The 26,102-nt window shown below is 38.6% G+C and overlaps 1 protein-coding gene across 1 annotated transcript; it reads left to right on the top strand.

The window, feature by feature from the left end:
• Positions 1-2,414: 2,414 nt before the first annotated feature.
• rnd1b (Rho family GTPase 1b) lies at positions 2,415-15,526 on the top strand. Its single transcript, XM_083569945.1, has 5 exons — positions 2,415-2,672; positions 3,165-3,252; positions 10,502-10,611; positions 11,746-11,880; positions 11,967-15,526. Exons 1-5 carry the CDS (start codon positions 2,553-2,555, stop codon positions 12,210-12,212), a joined length of 699 nt encoding a protein of 232 aa, XP_083426071.1. The 5' UTR covers positions 2,415-2,552; the 3' UTR covers positions 12,213-15,526.
• Positions 15,527-26,102: the final 10,576 nt, after the last annotated feature.

Here is a 26,102-nt window from a genome sequence, read left to right as displayed (position 1 = left end):
CAAAACGTGCTAATGGGCTGATTATGCAACTCTAAATTGCCCCTAAGCGTGAACGAGTGTTCTTGTGTGTGAATCAGGGTGCCTAGGAGCTGGATTGGTGTCCCATCAAGAGTGGATTCTCGCATTATGTCCAATTTTCCGTGAACCTGACCAGAAAGTGGTTAACGGAAGCTTTTGTTCATGTGAATCTACTCAGGATTATATAAAGTGCACATGTGCAAGCAACACAAACAGAACCATAATTAATAAAACAGGATTACAGGCACATTGAAGGACAATGTGATGGCATAAGTACACAGTTTAAGTGTAGAATAAAGTAAAATATTCTAACACAATAATAAATTATATTCATGTAAACATAACATACAGTATTTCATTTACATGGTTTTAGGAGCAATTTAAAAATTAAATGTGTTGAAATTGGCAAAATATGTCTGTGTGAGGATGTGTGTGTTTGTGTGTTGGAGAAGGTTGTACTGAAAAGTCTGATGGTTTGCAGGAGGAAACTGTTATACAGTCTGACCACAAGAGCCCGAATGCTTCTGTACCATTTTGCCAGATGGCATCAGGTTGAAGAGCGTGTGCGACGGGTGCATGTGGTCTTTTACAAAGCTGGTGGCTTTTGCGGATGCTGTGTATGTTATAAATGTCTGTGATTAAGGAAAGAGAGCCCCCAGTGATGTCAGCTGTCTTCATTATCTCCTGCAGGGTCTTACCATTTGAAACAGTGCAATTTCCACACTAGGAATTGCTCAGATTGCTCTCAAATGTCCCTCTGTAGAAGGAGCTGAGCCTTCTTAGTGTTGACCAGGTGAAGAAAATAATTTGTAATCTTGACAGTGTCCATGAAGGAGCTGTCGATATTCAGTGAAAAGTGTTTGCTCCATGCTTTTCTGAAGTCAACAACCATCTCTTTTTTTCAGTCCATGATCAGGGGACAGGTTGTTGACTCTGCACCAGTACTTTGCAAATCCTCTCGTCTGTAGGACGTGTATCACAAAATGATCTTTTCAGCGGTGCCATTATTATCATTTGGAAACCGGTAATGTGTAGAAAAAGATCACTGCTTATAAATTGGATGATAGACACATGACAGTGCCCTGCCAACAGTACACAGTTGAGGTGTCAATAAACTACAAAAATATTATTGCAAAATTAAATTATGTGAATTTAAACATAACATACCAGCTAGCAGCAAAAATGTAGGTAGTCAATACAGCATTTTGCTTATGGTGTTTTAAGGTGCAATTGATGAATTAAATATGTTAAAAAAAATGGCAAAAAAGGATGTATGTGTGAGCATGTGCATTGGCTATAAAAATTAATTTAAGCTTGAACCCAAATATATTGAATTCGAATTATATAATGTTTATGGTGACATGAGCTCAAAATATCACACAATATTATATGTGCAATTCCTTTCTTGCTTATTTTTTATGAATGGGGTGCCATTGTATCACCTTACTATAGATCAAAGTCGGTTGCAGTTCATCAGAATCAGAATCACTGACATACAGTGTATATATATATATATATATATATATATATATATATATATATATATATATATACAGGTCCATGAAAATTTACCAGTTTACCAAAAATTTACCCAATAGTCTATTCTCTTCATTTCATTGCATTTCTCTTGGATGTGTTGATACAAGGAGGCTTTTTTTTAATGAAGCATTTATTCTATTTATTCATTCTTATTTCTTTCCAGTACAATTTGCTCCACTGAATGTAATGCATGGAAAAAAATGCATAGAAAACCTGGGATTATTTAATGAGGTTAATATTGATGGTTCTGCTAGAGATGATGTATGTGGGTGGTGCAGCTGTGGCTACAGTGAAAGGAGACTGTATGAGATACCTGTTTGTGACGCATCTCATCCTTCTATACTGCGTTTCTGTATAATATTGAAGAGTTTAATAGACATAGTGTCATGATGTTATTAATAGGTGTATTTACTCGAAGTACACATACAGGGTATGATATATACATATACATATATACATATATACATATTCATGCAGGGTGTCATTCCTCTTTTTTTTTTTTGCACACTATTACGTCCCCTAGTATGCTGATTGAGACGCAGTTACAGTTTCTGTGGTATCCTGTGCATAAAAGTTAATAGTGTCACTTTAGACAGAGAGTCAAAAACATTAATGTGTTAATATTTGATATAAAAAATATAATGTGTAATTGTTTCAGCACCCTCGTGAGCACGCGCTGTGCTGTTTCGGATCTCGCGACAATTTTGGGGCAGTGGAGCAAAGGCGAGACGCACGGGCAGAGAATGACGCGATCCTATAGGCTGCTGAAGACAGTGGTGCATGCTCATTGGCTGTTGGAGACATTGGCGCACGCTCATTGGCTGGTGCGGTTCTTTATAATAACTCTGCAGCCGCTCAAACAGGCGCATCAAACTGTGGAACGGAGACGAGGCGAGGCGAGATACGCACTTGGGATCCGAGTTTATCTGTAGGCATTTGCGCTTTCTTTTTTTTTTCTTTTCTTTTCTTTTTTTTTTTGCAAATAAACAGTGAAAATGAAGGAGAGAAGAAACACACAGCCGATAGTGATTAGATGTAAACTGGTTCTGGTGGGTGACGTGCAATGCGGGAAAACTGCTATGCTGCAGGTCCTGGCAAAGGACTGCTATCCAGAGGTTGGTCATATATTTTTTTGTGCTTTTATTTTTTTGGTTTATTAGATTTTTATATATTAAGACATAAATTCAACCTTATCCTACAACTGTTATGAACATAATCTGAGTTGTGGCGTTCAGACAGATTTCTATCTTAATTAATGATTTCTGTGCATGAATTAATTTAAACGCTCTTTAAAAAAAATAATAATAATTTTTGCGCCTTTTGCAGAGTAGTACCTTGCACAAGCACATGTATGCACGTGCATGTGCTGCACGTTGCTCAGCATGCAGCCTTCCCCTTGTGATGCTTATTTTTTATTCTGGTATAACATGACACTTGAATACATCAAATATTATACTATATAATATAACTATTTTATTTTAAAATGCACATCAAAGCTTTATATAACGTCATAAAAATGCATGATAATAAGTCTAGTTTCCATTCCTGTGTTGGCACTGATGCTAATAGACGTGTGTGTGTGTGTGTGTGTGTGTGTGTTTCCACAGACCTACGTGCCCACTGTGTTTGAGAACTACACAGCATGCCTGGAGCTTGAAGACCAGCGTGTGGAATTGAGTTTGTGGGACACGTCAGGTAAGATATCACAAAATCTCGAGAATCGTTCACGTCATCTTTGTTGTAATTCATGTAAAACTCATGAAAAGCATATAAAGATAATTCTGACAATATCTGACATTTAGTCACAGGTAGCCCTGAAGGGTTTGCTATAGGGAGAAAAGAGAAATAAAATAAATATATATTCTATTATGATTATTTAAGATTAGTAACATAATTTTTTTGAGATTTGATGGGTAGCAAAAATGTATACATTTATTAAAATTGATTTGTTAATTGATGGTAAGTCCGATATTATTTTTGTAACAGATTTGGATTTTGATTTTGTACATAATACTATAAAAAAAAGTCGTGTCTCATCTTGAAAGGATTCTTTTTGAACACATTGCTTTACTCTCACTTTGTCATCAAATGCCATTGTGTGATCATGGAAATGTCTTGAAATACCATGTAGTGGTTGTTAGAATTGTCCTCATCGAAGCCGACCACAATATATTTCGATTAACATGAAGAACAAGTTATCAAATTAATATTATTATATTAACAAACGTGTCCCAAATTAATATTAGCCTCAGGTCTGAAGTACCGTGTAATGCACACTCGAGCATTTTTCGAAGTAGAATGGGCTCACTGCTAAATTGAGCTAGCATGACATAACATGGACAGTGAATCGGATATTTATTTATCATTCTAATTACACATTCTGCATTTCTTTCCTGGATTCGGTGCAACAGCTTTGTTATGATTTAATTCAATTTCAAATTGAAACTGGTTTACAGCCCAGGTTTGACCAGCAACTTTAATGTTAGCTGTGCTAATCCTAGTTAGCGAATGCTGGCAAAGGTGTATTCTGTATTTGTAAAATGAACTTATTTTTATGTATAATATTACGAGCGCATATTTTGAAGGTGGAAAGTTTAAACCGCATACTACAATGACGCACATTTGATAAATCACCTTTTTGATATTGCTGTTTCATGAAAATCGTATTCAAGGAAACTAAGGCTGCAATTAACGATTATTCTGATATATATATATATATATATATATATATATATATGGCAAAAGCCAGATATTGAATTTAATTTAATTTATCTTCAACTTTGACAATTTATAGCTTCTAGTGGCTGCTTGTTGACTGCATGGGGGATTTTTTTCCTTTAAACAAATTGCCTCATGCTGGACTGTTTCTTTCTGTAAAATTTTAAAAATCAAAAAGTATTTGTGTGCAAATGTAAATCAACATTTGTGTTGTTTTCAATAACAATTGCAGATGGCAAGTTTACAACCATGCTAAAAAAATAGACATTTGATTTAGTTGTGAAGGTATAGGCATCTAGAATATGATTAATTACATTTTGTATAATAATTCAATGATACACAAAATTCTGTTGTAGTATACAAATGCTATAAAAAGAGAATGAAATGAAGAAATGCAGCAAGCTAACAGAATCAAAAAAAAGGAAAAAAAATATGCATTGGTGTACAAATGCGTGATTGTTCGCCGAAAACCACAACAGTGACTAAAAATTATCGTTTACTGCTGCTGAATTTAGATTTAGTGTTTGTTCACACCGGTTTAATTGAATCCATCACTATGTTGAGAGACAGGTGATTGCGCAACCTGATGCTCGAGAGTCACGACAGAGCAGATCCAGTGCGACTGTCCCCAAGTTACAACAGTTTACACAATAGCACTTCATTAAACTACACCATGTTTACATGATGAAGATTCTAGTTTTTGCTCACCGTGCTGATGTTTCCCCTTCATCCGTGATACCAGTGTGTTTTCTTTTCCAGCTACTGGTTGACCCTTTACTCTCCGCCATTTTCAAGCGTTTATTATCGATTTTATTGAATAGTTGTTGCATCCCTAAAGCAAACCTATAAGAAACAATGCAGTGATGTATGTAGTTATGAAGAAAGATCACATGGCTGTTTAGTCAGTTCAAATGTCCTGAAGGCCTCCTGTTGCAGCCCGTTGACCTAATTTACACTAAACTGACTCTGTTGTGGGTTTAACATGTGACTGATCTGGACACTGTGTAGAACCGGGCCCTTAGCACTGAGTGGTGTCTGGCTGTCTGAACACTGAGGAAGGTTTGAAAAGCTTGTGTGTGTGTGGGTTTTTTCTTCTTTTCTCCTTCTTAATTGGCGTTCATGTGCCAATATTGGAAAGGCTGAATGAAATGTGGCCTGCAGTGATCATCCTCTATTTTATATTGGCAGATGTTCTTTGATCTGTCTGGTGTGTTTGGAGGCGAGCCAGTGGAGGGACAGAGTGTGCTTTAAGGGGTTGCACATGAGGTTGAGAGGTTGCAGCAGGGATTCAGAAAGCTTCCAGCCATTCATCTGATCTGTGGGGACAGAATTAGAGCAGGTTTCCTCACTGGCATTTTTTTACTCAATCAAATATTTTGTAACTCCTGTCCTGCGAGACGCATATCGGCTCAGTGCAGCCAGATTTTTAGAATACAGTTGCATATAAAAAATTTGTCTTTCTAAAAGTGATTTGGTGGTATAATGGAGCAACAGGGAAAATAAACTGCACTGGATATAGTTGGCTGAACTGTTAATGCTGGCTGATTTTAACAGATATTTGGTTTTTGCTGTCAAAGTGGAATCCAAGAAATTTTGTCACGAAAAATCTTATCGGAGCATTAGAACAGCTGTATGGTATGTTTGACGTTATTAGTCTGTTTATCATGTCTCTTGGATCAAATGGGTTCAATCCAAACCTCAAATGTCCAAATGTGGGCCATTCAGATGAAAGACAGAAACAGGAAGCTCTATGGCTCATTTATACATAAAATGTTCAAATAATCCTGTTCAAATTTCAAGCATTCCAATACCAGAAATGTAGACGTCCCAAAATTAGCAATAAACATCTCCACAAAAAAAAACTAGTCATTCATCATTGTTTCAGTTCATGCACACTGATGAAAATGACTACCGTATCAAAATAGAATGCTGGATTATTATACATGCCTCTTAACTCTCAATTAAACTTTGCAATTGTGTGCCCTGCATACTAGTACTGGATAAAAGAAAAAAAAAGGCGACTTTTTTTTTTATTGTTATTCCAACACAGTACCTTTTATAGACTTAGCCGTAATAGGACGGCTGTGACCGCGTTGTATCTGTCTGCGTTTCCCAGTGCACTAATTATATCCACCCAGGATCCACCTCCGCTCTCCCATGTCTGCTGGGATTTTAAGAGCAGGGTTTCTTATTAAGCTTCTTCACATTGATTGGACTGACCTCATCGTCAGGCTTTCTAACAGCTCTCTTGGATGCTCAGCTCGGATTTACAAGCAAAAAAAAATAAATCAATTCTCTCAATCATGGTGGCCAACTGGACGTGTGCGGGAAGACTGTGTAGTCCACTGTATATCACTCGCAACAAGGCTTTGGCAGCAGACAGACTCTTAATATGTTAAGTGTAACACATTGCTGTGGATCTGATCTTGGCAAATGCTGCAGGCAATTATGTATGATGACCTGGCAGAGGTATAGCGGACTATTAGCACATTAGAGTGGCAAGTAGATTAATGAGTGCTTTTCTAATGGAGGTGTGGCTGGGATGTGAGGTGGGAATTTAAGAGCAGCTCTCAGATGACCTATGTGAATGAGGAGAGCCCAAAAGGTCATGGATAGCTGCTTCTCAGCAAGAGGGGCCTTTCTTTGTTTAATTTCCAGTGGGGATCCTGCTGGAATCTTGGTCACGTTATGCCTGGGTGAGGACAGGGAGTGTATTCGGGGAGTGGGGGATGTTCCATGGAGGAATGCGTAAAGACTTGTTCCCATCTATCGTTAACGGGAATGTGGGGGTGTGGGATATGCTTACCATTTTGTTCTTCTCGCCCTTGTACCAAGATCCTTTGTAATATTGACCTCCCCCGGCCCTCCTACTCTTGCTTTGAGATCTGTTTGGTTTAGAGGTTTCAACTTTTAAAGGTGTTTTAAGTTTGACTCTTGGCCATTTTTTTTTCTGGCGCTTGATTATACTGTTGATACGTTCAGTAATTTCCTGCTGGATATTTGTTCGGAATAGTGGCAGTTGGCTGCCAAGGTTCAGGGATAACAATAGGAAGGCTGTGAGATTAAACGATGGAGGTCCGTGGTGGAAAGTAAAATACTTAACGCTCAACTATTTGCCTGTATGTTTGTATTGGACCACTAATGAATTGCTGCCATAATGTGTATATGCCATAATGTCCCGAAGTTATGGTTAAAAGCTAACAGATATTTAGATAACGATCATGTGTACGATTGGCCATAAGGAATTACGATGTGAACACATTTGAAATGGATGATTTAGCAGCTTACGGTTTGCTCCACGATCCATGCAGTTTTTTTGTGTGTATTTATGTTTAAAACTGCATATTGCTCTTGTGTTCAGTCACATAGCTGATGGGACATTTTTAATTATCATTGCAGCAGTTTTTTGGATTTTTTTTCTTAGATATGAAGATGGAAATTGAAACATTGGAAAGACAATACTGTTGTTGTTTTTTTTTTTTTTTTTTATTGTCATGCAACCACTACTTCCACATAAGGAAATTTTAATAAATTAGTAGCTAAACATCTTTTAAGGCACTACTATGAACATTGCTGATCTGGAAGCTAAATAAAAAAATTTAACCGTCAGTGGTACAGCCCTTATCTCCAACACTAGTTGGAGCCAAACTGGCATTTACTGAAAAGTAATCAAGCACTAACAAAGGCAGCAGGACGATTCCTGGCTTTTAATGTGTTCCCCATATCAAATCTAATAAAGTGCCAGGGGGTATTTAGACGATGTGTGAAGAAACAAAAGCAAAATCATTTGAGGTGGGTACGGTAATTACGACTGATTGCTGAAAAAGAAATGCCAAGCTGGGACATGTTTTCAACAGAACCCTGGCCCAGAAAGCAACGACTCAAGCAAAATGTGAACAAATCGAACCATTAGACCATGTATCTCGAGTAAAATTTTGAAGTAACTACAACCTGCCAGTAACTTTTATGGAACTTTAGAACTAAAGTTGCTTGAAGAGAGACATGTCGATTATTATTATTATTTTTTTTTTTTCCTCACCAAATCTGACCTCACTAGCTTGAAGTACATCAGCATTGAATGAAAAGGTTGAGCAGATGGAGTGCACTATAAGCCAATGTTGCCTACACAAAAGCAGGGGGAAAAAAGCTAACGCCACCTCCGTCTGTTCCTCGCAATCTTCTGCCTTTGATCTTGTAGAAGGATCCTGCATTTATCTGTACACTTTTGCAAATCGCTAGGCCACTGCTGCTATGCTCTTGCCTCTAACGTTGGTCCTATCTGCTTCATTTTCCTTTGTGTGGTTTCCGACGGCTCACAAACTTTTTATAGATGGCATAAAAGTTGTCTTGTTTAGCGGAGGAACACAGCAGCAGGTGGGCAGTGAAATTGTCATTTGCCCACCATGTTCCAATGCTTATTGCTGTTAGAAAGCAACTCTAATCCCAAACTGCAGGAGAGGGCAATTAATACCAGAAGGGGGGCACTTACTGCTTCAGTCAAGCGTAACCTTCATTTCCTGTACTTCGCTCATATTTTTGCCGCAATTGAACAGCCTATACTGCATAATCGTTGGTTTCGGAGGGTTTGTGTAATTATTCTCTCCATGTAAGCAGGTCAGCCAGGTTCTCGGACCCTCTGCACCTCCAGCATCTCGGATGTGTAATTTGTCAACTTTAAATGAAAAACGGCTCCTCCGTATCCCCAGTGTGCATGCCTATCGATTGCTGCATTAAGACCAGAGGCAATCGAATGCGTGGTCACACTCGGGCTATGAATGTCCGTGACTTATCAGCAAGAAAGAGGAGGAGAGACAGCCAGTGGCGTGTTTTTTTTCTTTTTTTTTAAAGATGCGTCGTCTCTGCAGACTGTTTGAATCTGAAATGCCAGCAGATTCTTATTGATTTGCAAAATTGCTACTGTAGTATCAGCATAGAGAAGCAGGTAATCTTTGTATCAGGCTCGTTACATATGGAAAAATATGATACGATGGAGACGGATTTTACAACAAAGTATTCACTGTTTTGGGTTTGTAATGAATGAATATTATTTGTTTAAAAAAGACAGACATGATGTAGGTCTGCTCACAGCAAATCAATGGTTACATTTATGGCATTTGGAAGACGCCCTTATCCAGAGCGACTTGCAGTTATCAGTTATACAGCTAAGCAATTGAGGGTTAAGGGCCATGTTTAGCGACCAGGCAGTGGCAGCTTGGAAGTGCTGGGATGACCTTCCGATCAGAAGTCCAACATCTTATCAACTGGGCTGCCACTGTTCCATTTAACATAACATTTGAATGGTACTTTTGGTACTCCTAATATCTACAAATTACAATTTATTGCATTTATTAAAAAATATATATTACTATACGATTTTTTCATCCTATAGCCCATGTATATTCCATAGATATGTAAGAAAAAATGTTTCTATTTTTAGATGTAACAGATTCTGTTTGGCTGCATTGCAAGACAAAGCACAGATGTTTGCATGGTGGCTGAGATGGACGTTCTGAAGCTCTAATTGAGTGCATCATTAAAGTAATGATGTCGTCATGCTAAATTTGTATGATTTGAAGAAGCATACACAAAGATTACACCTCATAGAGTGTCGCCATTAAGTAATTCAGAGAAATTTTTTTTTTTCAAAAAAATTTTCCTGCTTCAAAGAGCTGCAGTTGAATTTGCCTGGACAAAGGGCTTGTGCGCAGTGAGGTACATTTAACAGTGTTTCGAACCAGGCATTTTACTCGGCACTAACTGGTGGGTGGGCACGGCTCTGTGTCTAATGATTGTCAGTTGAGGGAAGCCTTTATAGAGAAGTGGGCGGAAGACGTGCTGCAGATGGTAGATTCCGAGGCTGTTGCTGTGGAAACGAGGGGAGCAGAGGTATTGCGCGTGTGGGACACGCACATACACACAAACGGTGGTGGGTGGCTTACTTAAGGATTCTGAGAAGGAGTGGGAGCGCCTGATGGCCCCAAATGCACTGTTCCTGTTGCATAATCCATAGAACCAAAAGAAGGCAGGCTGAATCAATAAGGCTCTAGGACTTAATTGTCATTTTCGTGTCCTTTAAAAATAATGTGTGTTTTGAGATTTGCACGGAGGACTAGCTCGGGTAACCCCACCTTAATTTTTTTCTCGAGGTTGCATCTCGGCTAGGACACTCGGTTCCACGTTTTTATGTTTTTGACGTCCTCTTGTTTTTGCCCGCGTCTCGTTTCAGGTTCTCCATACTATGACAATGTGAGGCCACTTTGTTACAGCGACTCTGATGCAGTGCTCCTGTGCTTCGACGTCAGCCGTCCAGACACTGTCGAAAGTGGACTCAAGAAGGTAGCGCTCCGAACTTCTCATCATATGACTCCATTCTAGCTAAATAATATAATATAGAACAAATCTTTGAGCAAGCAAAGTGGTTCCTTTAAAAAACATATTACACTGCATAAAATAAGCAAAGAAATAAATGCATAATTTAAGAAAATACAGACTAGAAACAATTCAATGATCTACCAGTGCTTATAAGATATAATATAATTACACATTAAAACATATCTAGGGTTTAGAAAAGAACACAATGTCCTAAAATAAGCATAAAATCACTTATTCCAAGCAGTCAATTTAGTCTAACTTAAAACTAGCTTATACATTTAATTTTTTTAACACGGTTTGCTTTTCTTAATTTGTGTGAAACCAGAGCTACTACACAAGAGAATTCCTCTTAGTTTAATAATTAAATCATTATATATTCTGTCCTAAAATGAGACAAAACATTTAAACTAGAAACGAGCTTACTATTGAAATCAAGATCACGAATACATGCGTATTGTCAAATTATTTATTCGAATGTAAACCACAGTAGTTACGGTGCGAGCAAAATTATTACTTTCTGCTTCTCAGAATACAAAGTTTAAAGTTCCAAAAAAGAACCATACTAACTATATTGGATGAGTGTGGTGAATATCGCAAAACCTTTTATAATTTGTTATCGGTTGTAAATAAATGCGTTGGTGTTCACATAAAACGAGCATTTGGAATAAATAATAGGAATGAGTTCTAGGTGGGATTATCTTTTTCCTGGCAACCTCAAAACCAGTTATTAAAGCTAAAATAAGGTCTTAAAAGATACAAGGCCTAAAATTATGTCTCTGCCGTTAAGCTCAATTTGCAGGTATAATAAACTTTATGCTTTCTTAACTAATTAAGAACTAAAACAATTAAAACAATCCTAATAATCTCTTATTCAGTCTTCTCTTACATAGTATTTTATTCTTAAAACAAGATCAATATGATTTTGTACGGCTAGAAATTATATTGCAATCCTTGACTAGATGAGACTAGAGGAGTTTTTGCAGTGTAAACTTAATACATCTTAAGTCAGGTGGGAGTACACACTCACTGGGAGATATATATATATATATAAACACACACACACAATTTTCTAAGTGCCATGTGTTTGTATTTGTGTAGTGGAAGACTGAAATCATGGACTTCTGCCCCAACACTCGCATTCTGCTTGTCGGCTGCAAAACGGACCTGCGCACGGATGTGTGTACACTGATGGAACTCTCCAATCAGAAACAAACTCCCATCACCCAAGAGCAGGTGTGATATATAAAGGTCTTTGTTTTGGCCAAGTAAGGTTTAAATGCGATATCCTGACATTGCATATATCTTCTCCTTTGCCCCAGGGTTCAGCTATGGCAAAGCAACTGGGGGCCGAGGCGTACCTGGAGTGCTCTGCTTTCACATCAGAGAAGAGCATCCACAGCGTTTTCCGCACCGCGGCTCTGGCCTGCGTCAACAAGCTTCAGCCGCTGGCCAAGTCAAGCCCCAACCGCCGCCTCTCCAAACGCCTCCTCCACTTGCCCAGCCGCTCTCAGCTGCTGTCTTCCACCTTCAAGAAGGAGAAGGCCAAGAGCTGCTCAGTCATGTGAGCAGCGGGGTTACGCGCCTCACCCTGCAAGCTTCTCCCTCCCCTGTGCTTTAGTCCGGGGAAGGGGGGTGGGTTTTCTGATGTCCTCATCACCCGAAGGCTTCGTCTGGGAATCCTTCCTCACCCCCCGACAAAATGCATTTCAGAACAAGTGGACACTTTGCTGTCCGCTTTGTCCTGATCTCTACACCAGTGCATACCTGTCTTACACAGTGCAGTATCTTGCTTTTTCTCGATTGAGGTTTGATCATCAGCCATCATCTCTTCATCTTTTGCTGTGTTAAGAGAATTTGTGGTCCGACCTATTAAATAACGAACCAGTGTTCAGCAAAATGAGGTTCGGTAATGTGACTTAAATGTGACATTATGTATTATTGGCTCTCGAATGTCAACTATATCAAAAAAACAATAACAAAAAAGCTATTAAAACACATAGAATATAAATGCTTGTGAGAGCAAGGCTCCAGATAGTGGAGAATAAGAAAGCTGTGTAAGGCCCAGGTTATTATAAAGGTGTTGGAGAAAGAGGTTGTTGGCCATGAAGGCTTATTTGGCATTATAATGCTGAGTGAATTGGCTGCTGTGCAGACTTGATACTGTAATTCTGTTGGAATCTGCCTGTAATGTTAGGCTTTTTTGAACAGCCGAACATTAAGATGGTCAAACGTTGTAATTGATGAAGTAAAAGGGGGTGGGGGAGGGAGGGTGAACAAATTAGCAGCCAGCAATTTTTCAAAAGGCAACCAAAGACAAGCTTACTGTCCCTTCTGATTAAAGATCACCTGATGGAAGTGCTTTTTTTTAATAAATAATTACCCAATAGGACAACAGAGAAAGGTGGAGGTGTAACTGCTGGCCCATTGGTACACAAGTCTCCTATGTAGGGATGATGGATAGAGAGCCTCAGGGGACTCCAAATCGCCCAACACAGCCGATTTAGACTTCAGACATAATATAGATTCTCGAGGATGATTTGTCAGAAAGCTGTTGTAGCATCATGTTGATATTTGCTCAATCAACAAGGATTTCAAACAAATTTTAACGTATGCAAATCGACTTTTATCGAATCTACAACAGACTGAAATCAAACCATCTTCACATGCCACATGGGTTTTCTACACATTTCCTAAGAATCTTGATGTAGCACTCTATTCTATCTCTTGTATACAGGTTTTTTTTTTTTTTTTGCTATGTTACATCGATCTATTAGACAGAAGTCTCGAGACAGACTTTTGCTGGTGGTTCAGCACATATCTAAATATGGCTCGTTCGAACTAAATTCCTCAGCTTGTACAGTTATTGTGTGCAGCGCTACTCTCCGAATAAAAAAACGGAACAAATTTGCTTTTAACCACAAAGCAATAACAATTGACGTGCTTGTGACGAAAAGTATATAGAGTGGCAATAAGAAAAAAAAATAGTTTGCATTGTGATAATAACATCATGCGATCGCTTTGTGGTTGTGCCTCCATGCCTCCTTTACCGCTGTAAAAAACAAAAACAAAAAAACAAGCCGGTCTTATCGTAATTCTATTGTAGCAAAGGGTTGTTTCGTGGAGTAAACCTGTGACACAAAGTAATGTCAGATTTAAGAGCAACCCAACCATTCAAGTGCAACACATTAATGTAACATTTGCAGTCAGGAAGGCTTTACGGGATTGGGCTAGGTGACAGCTCGACGCATGTTGACAGGCAGCGAGAGCAGCATGCAGGGACCCTGAATTTCATGGCTCTCTGAATTTCGACAGGTTTAACGCATGGAACGATTGGTAGCGCTATCTCACCAACCCGTTTTCATAAATCATTGTTACTGTGCTTGTAATTCTTTGTAACGATTCCTTGTAAACGGTTTTGTAATCTATTAACAATGCCATATAAAGCAAATTGTACCATGCACATTTTATTAGCACTATTGTAATAAAAATGTGCCCTTCAAAGTGTCAGTACTGTCATTTAAAAATAAAAACACAAACTAGAGAATTAATATTGTAATATGATGAATCCCAGAAATTTAACACACATGCAATATGTAGCACTTTGCTCTTCATCCAAGATTACTAATGTAGCTAGCTAACTTCATTTCATTTCAAGATAATGTTAAAGAAAAGTGCATGAACATGCATATACATAATAAATGGTGTTGGGGAATTCCTATATGATACAGCTGCTGCATATGTATGCTTTTTTTTTTTTGGGGGGTGATTAGGCTGGAAAAAGTGCTAAATATTTTGGAATGATCGTAAAATGTGCTAATATGGTTCGGTTTAAGGCGTGCGTTTGGTGGGAACTGAAAAATGAGTTACCACCCAGGATACTTGCTCTGGTTTGGATGTACTTCTAATCAAGATACTTTACTTTATAGGCTCTTAAATAAATTCTAGGGTAGAGCTTTTTGAACAGTGGAGTTACACAAATCATTCATAACTGTTAAAGACTTGTGGCAAGTAATTTGTGATAAATGGTAATAGCGCATTGGGAGGCATTGGAGAGTAGAAGATGCATACAAGGAATTATTACCAAAAAGATAAGCACAGTAACAATGATCTATGTGTATGAGTATTATAGAAAGTATATTGTGGTGGATTTTGGGATACAATTTAACAGGCTGGTCCTGTTTAACAAAAGATTGTGGGATTTGAATCATTGTAAAATGTATTTTGTGTGTATGTACGCCCCCCTTTTTATTTGTATTTTTTTATTTGTTTTAAACCAATATCAATTATGGTCCATCCAAATTCATGTGTGATTTCAGAGGGTGATTGTGTGAGCTATTGTTCTTTGGTCCAACACTAAATTTCTCTGCACTGCTTAGCAACAGTTTTAAGTAAAGAATGGCTCTTTGAGAGACTTCACATGACTCACCAGGAACTGTAGCCACACACATGCACAATTCTATCGATTTCCTGACTGACAGGACGTTCAAAAGATTTTCTCATGAATTTTTGGGGGGGTTGTTAAGAGATTCGCTCCTACAAAGCGTATTGTTTCCTGATGTTTCACCATGACTCTGAAGTTGTGCACTAGTGGGTACAAATATACTTAAAGCATGTCTTCTAACAATGACCTTTCTTTTATAATCTTTGTAAGACATCGCAAACAACGCCATGATCTAAATATCCGTTCTTGTTGTAGGTTAACGACGTGTTGTGATTGTAAAATAATTCTGTCCTATTTATTTAAATACGATGTTGAGATTTTTAGTGTTTTAAACGTTATTTTTTTTTCCCCAGAGTTATTTTTTTGAGTTATCATTCCTCTTCATTATTCACTTGTCTTTCCAGTAATAAAGCTTTGCCTTGTATCGCATTCATGAAACTTGACTTGTAATCTCTACTGCTCTGGTTGTGTCATCTATTTAGTAATCAGAGTTTTTTTTATTTGTATTTTTTATTATTTATTTATGAATTTTTTGTGAATCCTGACGTGAACATTTATCGCAGCTGGTGTTTTTAATGACTTCAAACAACGTGTTTTGGAGATGCATATGAAGCAGATGCAATTAATGACCAGGCACATTTACCTCAGAGAGGGACTCTGGAACGTATTGTGCTTTTCATCATTTTTTTAATAAATAACAAATCAGTGGAAAAAATGGGGGTGGTGGTGGATTTAAGGAATAATTAGATGAGTGTCCTGTTTCTGAGCATGATAGATTTGATCATTCAATGCGATTCATTACGTTATTACAATTACAACTTGACCTGTTTGTGCATCCTGGATAAAATTTCACATTCGGCACAAACCCAAAATACATCAACCCCAACATGTATTCAAAATTATACCAAACTTCACTGTCTTAAAAGATAAAAAATAAAGTTAGTCTTCCAAAGGTCTTAAAAGATGTTGAGTTAATGTTTTCTTAAAATCATTTTGCATCTACATCTTTACCTAAAAAAAAAAAGAGGTTTGTAGTAATTGCAGTGTGAATGAAGTCAATGCTATGCTTTAATACATACTTGTGCAATGGCCAAATACAATCCCATTTTAATGGATAGTGCAATATTTACATTGTCTGATCCTGTAAATGGTCAAAACGTGATAATATTGATTCAATATTTAAATAATATCAATTTTCGTTTTCAGTTAACATCAAGCAAACAATTTATTTAGCAAAGTCAAATCTAGGAAGTCTAGAATCTTAAAATCTAGATCTGGATTTCTTTTCTGTTTCATCTGGACCCATTGAAACTAAATTAAATAAACTTTGTTTTGGCTTCTCCCATTAGGGGTCGCCACAGCGGATCCTCCGCACGTTTGATTTGGCACATGTTTTACGCTGGATGCCCTTCCTAACGCAACCCTCCCCAATTTATCCGGGCTTGGGACCGGCACTAAGAGTGGCTGAGGATGGTTCCCTGACCGGGAATGGAACCCGGGTCGCAGCGGTGGGAGCGCTGCATCTAAACCACTAGACCACCAGGGGACCTATGAAACTAAATTAAATTAAATTAAAAAAAAAAATTTTTGAGTTACAGATTGTAATCGGTGAATCACTCATAATCACTGGCTTGTTCACTGCATTATTACCCACAGTGCACTGCAAATACAGTGTACAACCAATATACATTGCTTTGTAAGGTAATTTAAATGTTTAATTGTTTATTAGATAAACGACTTCATTACATAGCTCATAATGAAATCTAATCATTAATACAATGATTGATTACATTCATTTACCAAATTAAATAAATAATTAACCTTAAATGAATTTGAGTTTTGCTGCCTGCACCTGCTACCTCACTGTTGGCCAAAATGTGCAATGGTTATAGACTTTTCACTTGAAACTTCTAGCTGAGAAAAATCCTGAAGTAACTAACATGACTGAATTGTGACAGGATTTACTTGATAATGCTTACATTACAATACAGTAAGCAGCTATGAATGGTGGCATGGACTCTTAATAGATGAGATAAGTATGTTTTGAATTTTCTATGGGGTGAATAAGCACATGCTTTTCTTCTTTCCATTCATCATTAAACATAAAATGTCCATTGTAAATTTGTTCACCGATCAGAAGAGAGAGAGAGAGAGAGAGAGAGAGAGAGAGAGAGAGAGAGAGAGAGAGAGCGTAAATAAAATAAAAAAAATATGGAAGCTATTAACTCTATTCTAAGCTACTGTCTCTAGCCCAGTTGCTAGTCTCTGGTCTGATGAGCTGCTTTCAGCTTAATAATGTAGATAAACGTGAATGATTGGATAAACCACTAAAAAAACCAACAACAGGTCAAACTAGAGTTATTGAACAATGTTTATTTATTTTTTCACACATTGATCTGCTTTTAGGTCCACCATTTGAGGATGGGCATCTGTGACCGGTGTGGTCTGTATAGTAAATATATAAAAGAGTGGGTGAAGGAGTGATTTTAGACACTGTGTTGCACTCCTGCGCTTTGTCTCCTCAGCACAGATGTGTTGGGGGAGTGGGGGTGGGGCGAGGTAGGGTGACAGGCGACAGATAATAAGTATTGTTGCTGCAGGATGCCGAGCTCACTGAGACACTATGCAGTTTTCAGAATCCTTTATACAAGCACATAGGTTTCACACACACACACACACACACACACACACACACACACACACACATATATATATATATATATATATATAGGTAAAATTTACTGCATAGAGGATTATGTTTTATGTTTATGTTTAACCCTAACTGATGCCGTGAATAGCTTCTCATTTCTTAAACAATTATATTGGAAGACACATCCTGTGGTTGTGGAAAAAAGATGTTAATCTGTTTCAGAACGGTGAAATTATTGACAGGCATCAAGCAAAATTAAACATCTAAGGAGATTGCTGAAACTACTAAACTTGGGTTACAAACTGTCCAAGAACCATCATCTTCGAGGAAGAAATGTGGTCGGGAAAAAAATCTTGAATGATCAGCGAACACTTAAATGTTTGGTGAAATCAAATCGTAAAAAAACCATCTGTAGAACTCACTCAGAAGGTCATGTGGTCTGATAAATCTAGATGTACCTGTTCCAGAGGGATTGCTGCATTAGGGTAAGAAGAAAGGTGGATGAACTGATGCACCCATCATGCCTAATGCCTATCGTACAAGCCTCTGGGGGCAGTGCTATGATCTGGGGTTGCTGCAGATGGTCAGGTCTGGGTTCAGCAACGTTATTTGCCCAAAGAATGAGGTCACCTGACTACCTGAATATACTGAATGACCAGGTTATTTCATTAATGGATTCTTTCTTCCCTGATGGCTTGGGCATATTCCAAGATGACAATGCTTCATCAGGCTCAAATTGTGAACGAGTGGTTCAGGGAGCATGAGATATCATTCTCACACATGGATTGGTACCACAGAGTCCAGACCTTAACCCCATTGAGAATCTTTGGGATGTGCTGGAGAAGACTTTGCGTGGCGGTGCAACTCTCTCATCATCAATACGAGACCCTGGTTAAAAAATTGTATATCAGTACAGATTTACTGTCCTATAAAAATAACTCAACATACAGCCATTATTGTCTAAATACCTGGCAACAAAGTGAGTACACCCTAAGTGAACAGCTGTACGTTGCTTAGCCATGCAAAGCTGCATCATCATGTTTGCATCTGCTTGACAGGACCATACAAATTTGTGTATCTTGTATTAGAGCAATTAAAATTTAGTGCTTTGAGTATAATTATCTCATACTGACCACTGGATGTTCAACATGGCACCTCATGGCAAAGACTCTGAAGATTTGAGAATTTAAAATCTTGTTTGCCACAAAGATGGCTGAGGATATAAGAAGATCGGTAACACCCTGAAACTGAGTTACAGTACAGTGACCAGGGTCATACAGAGGTTTTCTCAAGACAGGTTCCACCCGGAACAGGCCTCACAAGGGTTAGGGTTAGGGTTAGAAGTTGGGTCCTCGTGCTGTGCATCAAGTGCACAAACTGGCTTTAAAAACAGACGCATGAGTGCTGCCAATGTTGCTTTAGAGGTTGAAGAAGCAGAATTTCAACACTTTTGTCTATTACAAGATGTTAAATATCAGTGCTAACTAGTGAAATCTAATCTGATGAGTAATATGTGAAGTGACTTAGTCATTACTTCACATATTCTTGTATTAATAAAGTTTTCAGTATGAGACACTACAGAATCATGGCACAGGTGGCCAGTGCCTTGAGGGCAATGTGGTGTGTTATTTTGGCACGCTGATCGGCCAGTAGGAGTCTCAATTCCACACTCTTTTAGGCCTTTCAGACACACCGGGACAAGAAACACATCTGTCTCAAAACGTGGCATCTGGGAGAGAGTAGGCTGCTGAAAGTGGCCAAGGCAGGAGCGCTGCCAGCAAACATGGCCATAAAGTAAAGATCTCATCGCTGCCAGCCAGAAGTGTCATTCTTAATCCACAGAGGATTTGCACAGATCAAACACTGTGCATGATATTCACAATTTAATCTGTTTCTATGGATATCAGGAGACCTGGAGATCTTATTGTGAATAATCGTAACTATGTTAGATTTATTGCCATCCTTTAAGCAAGTATCCTGATCCTGTTCAGTAGCTTAATTTACTTGATTGGGATTTGACAATTTGTTGTCAGCTCATACAGCTTTGCTGTATTAGGAGAACAATTTTATTGCCTCACTGTTACTTTGCCTAATTCATTACACACCAAGCCAACTGTGGCTACCCATCCTGCGCCACTGGCACTAGTTGGTCATTGTCAAAATCTTTTTGGCCAATTATGCATGCTAAATTAAACCCAAGTAGAGAAAAGGTTCCTGAAATAGATGTTCAGGCTAGGAGAAAAAAATGTCTGGGCAAGAAATTGAGGGGACACAAAGACACAAAACTTTGGTTCATTTGTTCAACTATTTTATGCATATTTGATGCTTGATCTATTTGTTCATGTTTAACATGCTTGAAATGTATTTAAAGGCAGAGACTTGCATTTTCTATTTTAAAATTACAATAAACAAAAACATGATTAAGCCTAATTTTGAACATTTTACATGATTTTTCCAGCCTTATGTGGTTCTTCCCCGAATTGTAACCACAAAGTTGGAGGCACAACTGTATAGGATGTCTTTGGATGCATCAGCATTAAATTCTCTTTTTACATGAACTAAGATACTAAAACATGCTCCAGCATGACAATGCTTCTGTGCACAAATAAAGCATGTAGATATAGCTTACTCGGGTTGGAGTGGAAGACCTTGTCTGCATTCTCATGGTGTAGTTTCAATGTTGCCTTGTTTTTGTTTTGTTCATATTAATTATTAATGTTTGCACAGTTTAGATAAAATATCTGCTTTCGCATATGCCAAAGCCTCAATTATGCAACACAGGGAATGTGTGTCTAGTTAAATGAAGAAAACAAGACTTTTTTTGGCTTCCAAAACGAAACTTTTTTAATAAAAATTCATAGATTAGATCAGAGTTCTCCTAGACAGAGTTTTGCCCTTTTACCTTCTGTGAATTGACATTTATAGCAGGTGAATTTTATTTTCATGTAGTTAGACCTAAAGAAATTTGACCAGAATTAAAAAATCTGTGTTGTAGAAGTATTAAAGACTGTGGAAGTATAAGACAGATTAAACTTTGTCCAGGCAGAAGACATTTGGCAGGAGGCATCTTGTGATCATTCATTTGACGTTCACAATTGTTAATCATGTTCAGGAAATCAGCCTCAGTAATATGAAATATTTTGCCTTCAATATTTGTTTGAAAATGTTAAGCCCATGTAACAGGCATTGTAATGAATCTTCAGCCGTCATCATAATCACACCCTTTCTGCTGTCATCTCTGAATACATGCTTACTAGAATTATTCATAAGGAAAGACTGCATGCAGGTCTTCATTGATGCCAAAGCTTTGAGTGCATTTGTAATATCTTTCCCTGCAAAGCTACATGTTTTAATCCAGCATTCTGCACTAAAACCAAGCTGGGAATTTCCCAAAGCAAGCAAACAGATGCCACCAAATGCCCTACAAGAGCTGACAGCTGGCTGTGCATGTAAAGCAGAAGTAGACCAGAAGAACTGATATTCCTGGACATGCAGGAGGTCACTGGGAACACCTCAAGTGGCCCGGATCCACGTAGCTTTGGTCATGTATTCACACACACATACAGACACAGGTGCTATCTGGGTCATTACTAGATTAATAGTAAACATCAACAAGCTCACCTATTAGTCACACACAGGGTGTAGAAAAGGCATTGGAGCACATAAGGTAGCAGTCGAAGTGAATTAGGACAACATCTGGATGGGCACAGGGAAAGGAATTGCTCTCTCACGCAGGAGTGACACCTTCAGGGTGGGATTTAGGGGGTACCAGCTTTGTGCCACAGTTCAATGGACAGCCAGCCAGGATTGGCTTTTGTTTTTCATTCGGCTCATGTATTCATACTTTCTGACACAATTTAAATATTGTCACTGGACAGATGCAGGTTAAGGTAGATTTTAATAAAAATATTAGCAAGTTCCAAATCAGCAAGCGACCTGATTCAGAATAAAAAAACAGCCACTGAGGTCATGTGATCAACAAACAAAGACATTTTATGCTGTGGGTGTGTGTAATTGAGAACAGGTTTTAATAATAAATAAGGTCTTAATCAGACAGTGACCTGACAAATATGTCTTTTGAAAGATTTCTCTTGGATGTCTGATTCAAATTGATGCTTTAATCAAATTAATTAGAAAAGGCTCCAACAACGTTTTGAAATCAGTTTCCCTTTTAGTATTAAAAAAAATAATCTGAATAAACCTACTAATCAAATAGCAACACAGTCTCACTGCATTTTGTGATATAGTCAGGATATATATAGTTTGTGTTTATGGATATGAATTTCCCAATTTCCAACACAGTCTTACAGCATTACATATCTGATACAGTAATTATTAGAAAGGCTTTTTACTGATAATTCTGTGTGCTAAGTCAGCTGGCTAGCTAACTTAGCAAATTTTAATAATTGTTTTGATTGTTGTGTCTACTAGCTATTTTTTAATTCTGTTTATCCTACACAGGGTCATGGGAGGGCACAATCAAAGGCTTAAATGCCTTTGGACTGGAGAAGAAACGAAAGAGAAACTTCCAAACACCAAACTCCATGGACACAGGCAGAGGCTAAATTCAAACCTGTGGCAAATATGCTAACTGCTAAGCCATCATGCCTGCCCATGTGCTTACTGTTTTACCAATAAATTATGACAATCCGAATATGATAAAGCAAATTGCGACAATGAGAAGATGACAATGCCAAATGACGAACACAATTTATTTACCAACAATGGGACAGCACAACAATGCAATGCCACTTCATAGCTCCTGAGCTCAGGATTCTACTCATGTGAGTGGCCTGCATAGTGCTTTGTGAGTGCCTGGTGTCCCACATCCAAAGTGTATTTCAGTTTCACATCCAGTCTTCCCAGAATAGTCTCTTTCACAACCTCAACCCTGACCAGGGTAAACCACTTGGAGCTGGACAATTTAATTATTCGACACAGATTATTTTGAAAACGGCATGATTCCTTTACCAGACATGCAGCAAAGCTAGCATAGTGTGAATAAAAAGTGATATGAGGATTGAATTGCGCAGACACAGGAGCATTGTGGGTGAGAAAATGGTCCCTGCTATCAAAGTAAACAGTCAGCATTCACAAAGCAAGTAGAACCTTATTGCTCTGTGTGACCTGAAGAGCAGCGCACATCATTGTGTCCTGGATCAAAGCAGCAGGTAGCACACTCGTCTGTGTTCTGCTCGGCATTTTACTTCTGTTGCTTTGTGTGTGAGAGCATGTGCGCATTTCTTTCTGTGTGCGTGTGTGTGTGTGTGTGTGTGTGTGTGTGTGTGCCTCCTGTGGCGAAGAAGCGAGCGTCGCTCTCTGATTACTGATGAGCTGTCTGCCTCTGCAGCATGCCCACAGACACACACATACACACACATGCATGCACACACCACTCTTTATCTCACACACACATTTCCACAGACACATATAGGGTATGCCGCAGTGCAGCGCCCAGCCAGCACATCCACAGCCATTCGTTTCCCTCCAGGCCACTGTCTCTCTCTCTCTCCTGGTTTGGCATGTGATGGCAGAGTAATTTGCCTCAGACTGAATTAAATCACATGCACACACACATTCACACAGATGCACATTCTGTGTGTAAAAAATAGATTGGTGTTTTGGGGATTTAAAACAAAAACACATATTATAGATGAGCACAAAGACTTTATTTTTCCACCCAAATAGTAATATGACATATTTGTTATGGCACTCCATTTGTTGCAGTGTGTATGAGTGTGTGTGTGCGCGCTGCAGGCAGACTAATGAGGCATGTAGCGCTCTCTGCCGAACACGTGCCCTCGTTTTACCCTGACAAATATGAATATTAATCGAATTCACAGAGCAACGATGAATTATTTTCAATCAAAGAAACAAATATTGCACAATAACAAAGATGCTACGCCCAAATATATTCGGTGTGGAGGTGATTGTGGTGAGCTGCATATTATTACGCCAGCAAGTGATAATCATAAAAATCCTTGTTTTCTTTGGGCCTGAATCATCATTGTGCTCTTTATCATGGTGCTGGTTTATTTACTACGCTCAGTTGCCATACCAATGCAATGACACCGAGTTGTATTTCACGTTATATAATTATCACACTACTGAGCTTCGGAGTATACGTTCGGCTCAGTGTGCTGAGATTTTATTTTGCCTTGAGCTTGCTGACCTTGCGTTCATTCATAGCTCTTCTGTCCGGCGACCAACTTTAGCATCAGCGATATTTGGTGCATATGTTAACATTTACATATCCATCAGCACAGCTGATGTATTATATAAATTATATTAACACAATAATTAATACAGCAGAAATGAATGTGGAAATGTTAAATAAATCATAAGCACCTGTATTTACCAACAGGTACAAAGAAATAACATGAATTCAAATATTAGTTTCACAAGATAACCTCTGAGTAAGGAATAAAGCATGATAGTTCATGGAAAAGTAGAGGTGACATTAGATGAACGTTTAATGCTATGGTTTGAATGTTAACAAAATTCAAGGACCAATATGAAGCAATAGCTTAATTCTTACACATAAGCATTCAAGTCAAAATAATGAATAGTCAGAAGATGAACAGCAGCTTGGATCCAGGCAAATCACAGGTTTATATCAATGTCTAATATGTCATCACTTTAATAATAACAGAATTATAAATGATAAATGCATACATATGTACGAGGTGGTATCAAAAAGTGCACTCCCAGCATTCCTGCCACTTCTGGAATATGTCCTGAAAGTCTTTTTTTCGAAGCGTGTCAAGCACCTTTTGCTATTTTTGCTGGATCTCCGAAGTGGTGTCAAAGTGGTGACGTTTAAGTTGGATGTTCATCTTCAGGAAGAGGCCGAAGTCCACAGGAGCCAAATCTGGAAAATACGTTGGGTGAGAAAGTGAGATCATGTCGATCTTCATAAACAAGTTGCCGAATAGTTATGATATTTTTGGGGGTTAAGCTCATTTAAGGTCTTTCTAAACTCTCTCCTTCTTCCAGTGATGTTCTTCTGCTTTCGAAGTGCGCGTGCCACTTAAAACACCTCGAACGACTTGTTGCAAGTAGTAAGAATGGAGCAGTGGAGTGGTGCACACCAAGCGTTTGCTGCAAAAGTCTATTGAATAGTGAGAATGGTAATAGTGTGACTTTTGGCATTATTAACAGTTAGAACGTCATGATTGTGTCCCAACATAAAATAGACGCCCCAGGTAGTGTTAAAAAAGTCCACACACCAGAGAATATTTAGGCTTGAGTTGCTATCATGAGAAGCCCTTGCCGCTCTGTTCCACAGCATGCGCATCGTGGTGTTGAACTGTTTCTTCGAAATTATGTACCCATATTGGAATCACATAAGCAGACGGGACACATGATGTTCTAACTGGTAATGATGCCGAAATTCCCTTTGCAAAGCACTCACCCTCTCATTATTCTTATAATAGGGTTTACAGCGAATGCTCATTGTGCATCACTCCATTGCGCCATTATAACTAATGGCAAGGGGTTGCAGAGGTTCCAAACAACTGCCGAAGCCCCGGGTCACCAACTCCTAGTTTCAGAATTTCCCATTTCCCTGCGCACCCTGTATAAATATATATTAAACTTTATGCATCCTGGAAAACCATAAAACCTTAAAGTCACTTCAAAGTCACTTGACTTGAATGGCACCTCCACACCTCTTGAACTGTAGGTCAAAAATCACATCTGAATGAGTCAAACATTCCTTTGTATTGAACCCTGTCCTGGATGAGCAATGTCTAGACAAGTGCTTTTCATTTGAGTGTATTAATGTGTGTAATTATTAAATGTAATTAATTGTTACTGACAACGATGACGCTATATAATAAATTGTTGTGCAGACAACGGTGCAATCATGCAAAAACATGTATATGTGGAAAGAAAAACACCACACACACACACACACACACACTCACACATTCTGCCTGCACTCTCGCCATCACCAGGCAACAGGGCACACACAAAAGCAGCAGTGGTGATGGCAATGTGTGTGTGTGTGTGTGTGTGTGTGTGTGTGTGTGTGTGTGTGTGTGTGTGTGTGTGTGTGTGTGTGAGTGTGTGTGTGTGTGTGTGTGTAAGCAGAGCAGAGCAGAGCAGAGACCAGAAGACCTGCAGATTCACCACACACTTACACACTCACACACGCACACACACACACACACACACACACACTCACAAACTCACACACTCACACACACACACATACACACACACACACACACACACACACACACACACACACACACACTCAGCTCCTGGATTCCCGCCACCGCAGACTGCAGCATCGGCCAAAACAGCATGCAGAGAAGTGAGCGAGTGTGAGCTGAAAGGGGTTACAACAAAACATGGCCA

The sequence above is a fragment of the Silurus aristotelis genome (assembly GCF_946808225.1).
Source record: "Silurus aristotelis genome assembly, chromosome: 19".
Taxonomy (NCBI): Eukaryota; Metazoa; Chordata; class Actinopteri; order Siluriformes; family Siluridae; genus Silurus; species Silurus aristotelis.
This window is presented reverse-complemented; position numbering and strand designations above follow the sequence as displayed.

What these genes read in the sequence shown, in the direction of transcription:
- rnd1b (XM_083569945.1), top strand. Translation starts at nt 2,553, where the DNA reads ATGAAGGAGAGAAGAAACACACAGCCGATAGTGATTAGATGTAAACTG. An exon ending in CAAAGGACTGCTATCCAGAG is followed by an intron (nt 2,673 to 3,164) that starts GTTGGTCATATA and finishes GTGTTTCCACAG; the next exon opens with ACCTACGTGCCCACTGTGTT. An exon ending in GAGTTTGTGGGACACGTCAG is followed by an intron (nt 3,253 to 10,501) that starts GTAAGATATCAC and finishes GTCTCGTTTCAG; the next exon opens with GTTCTCCATACTATGACAAT.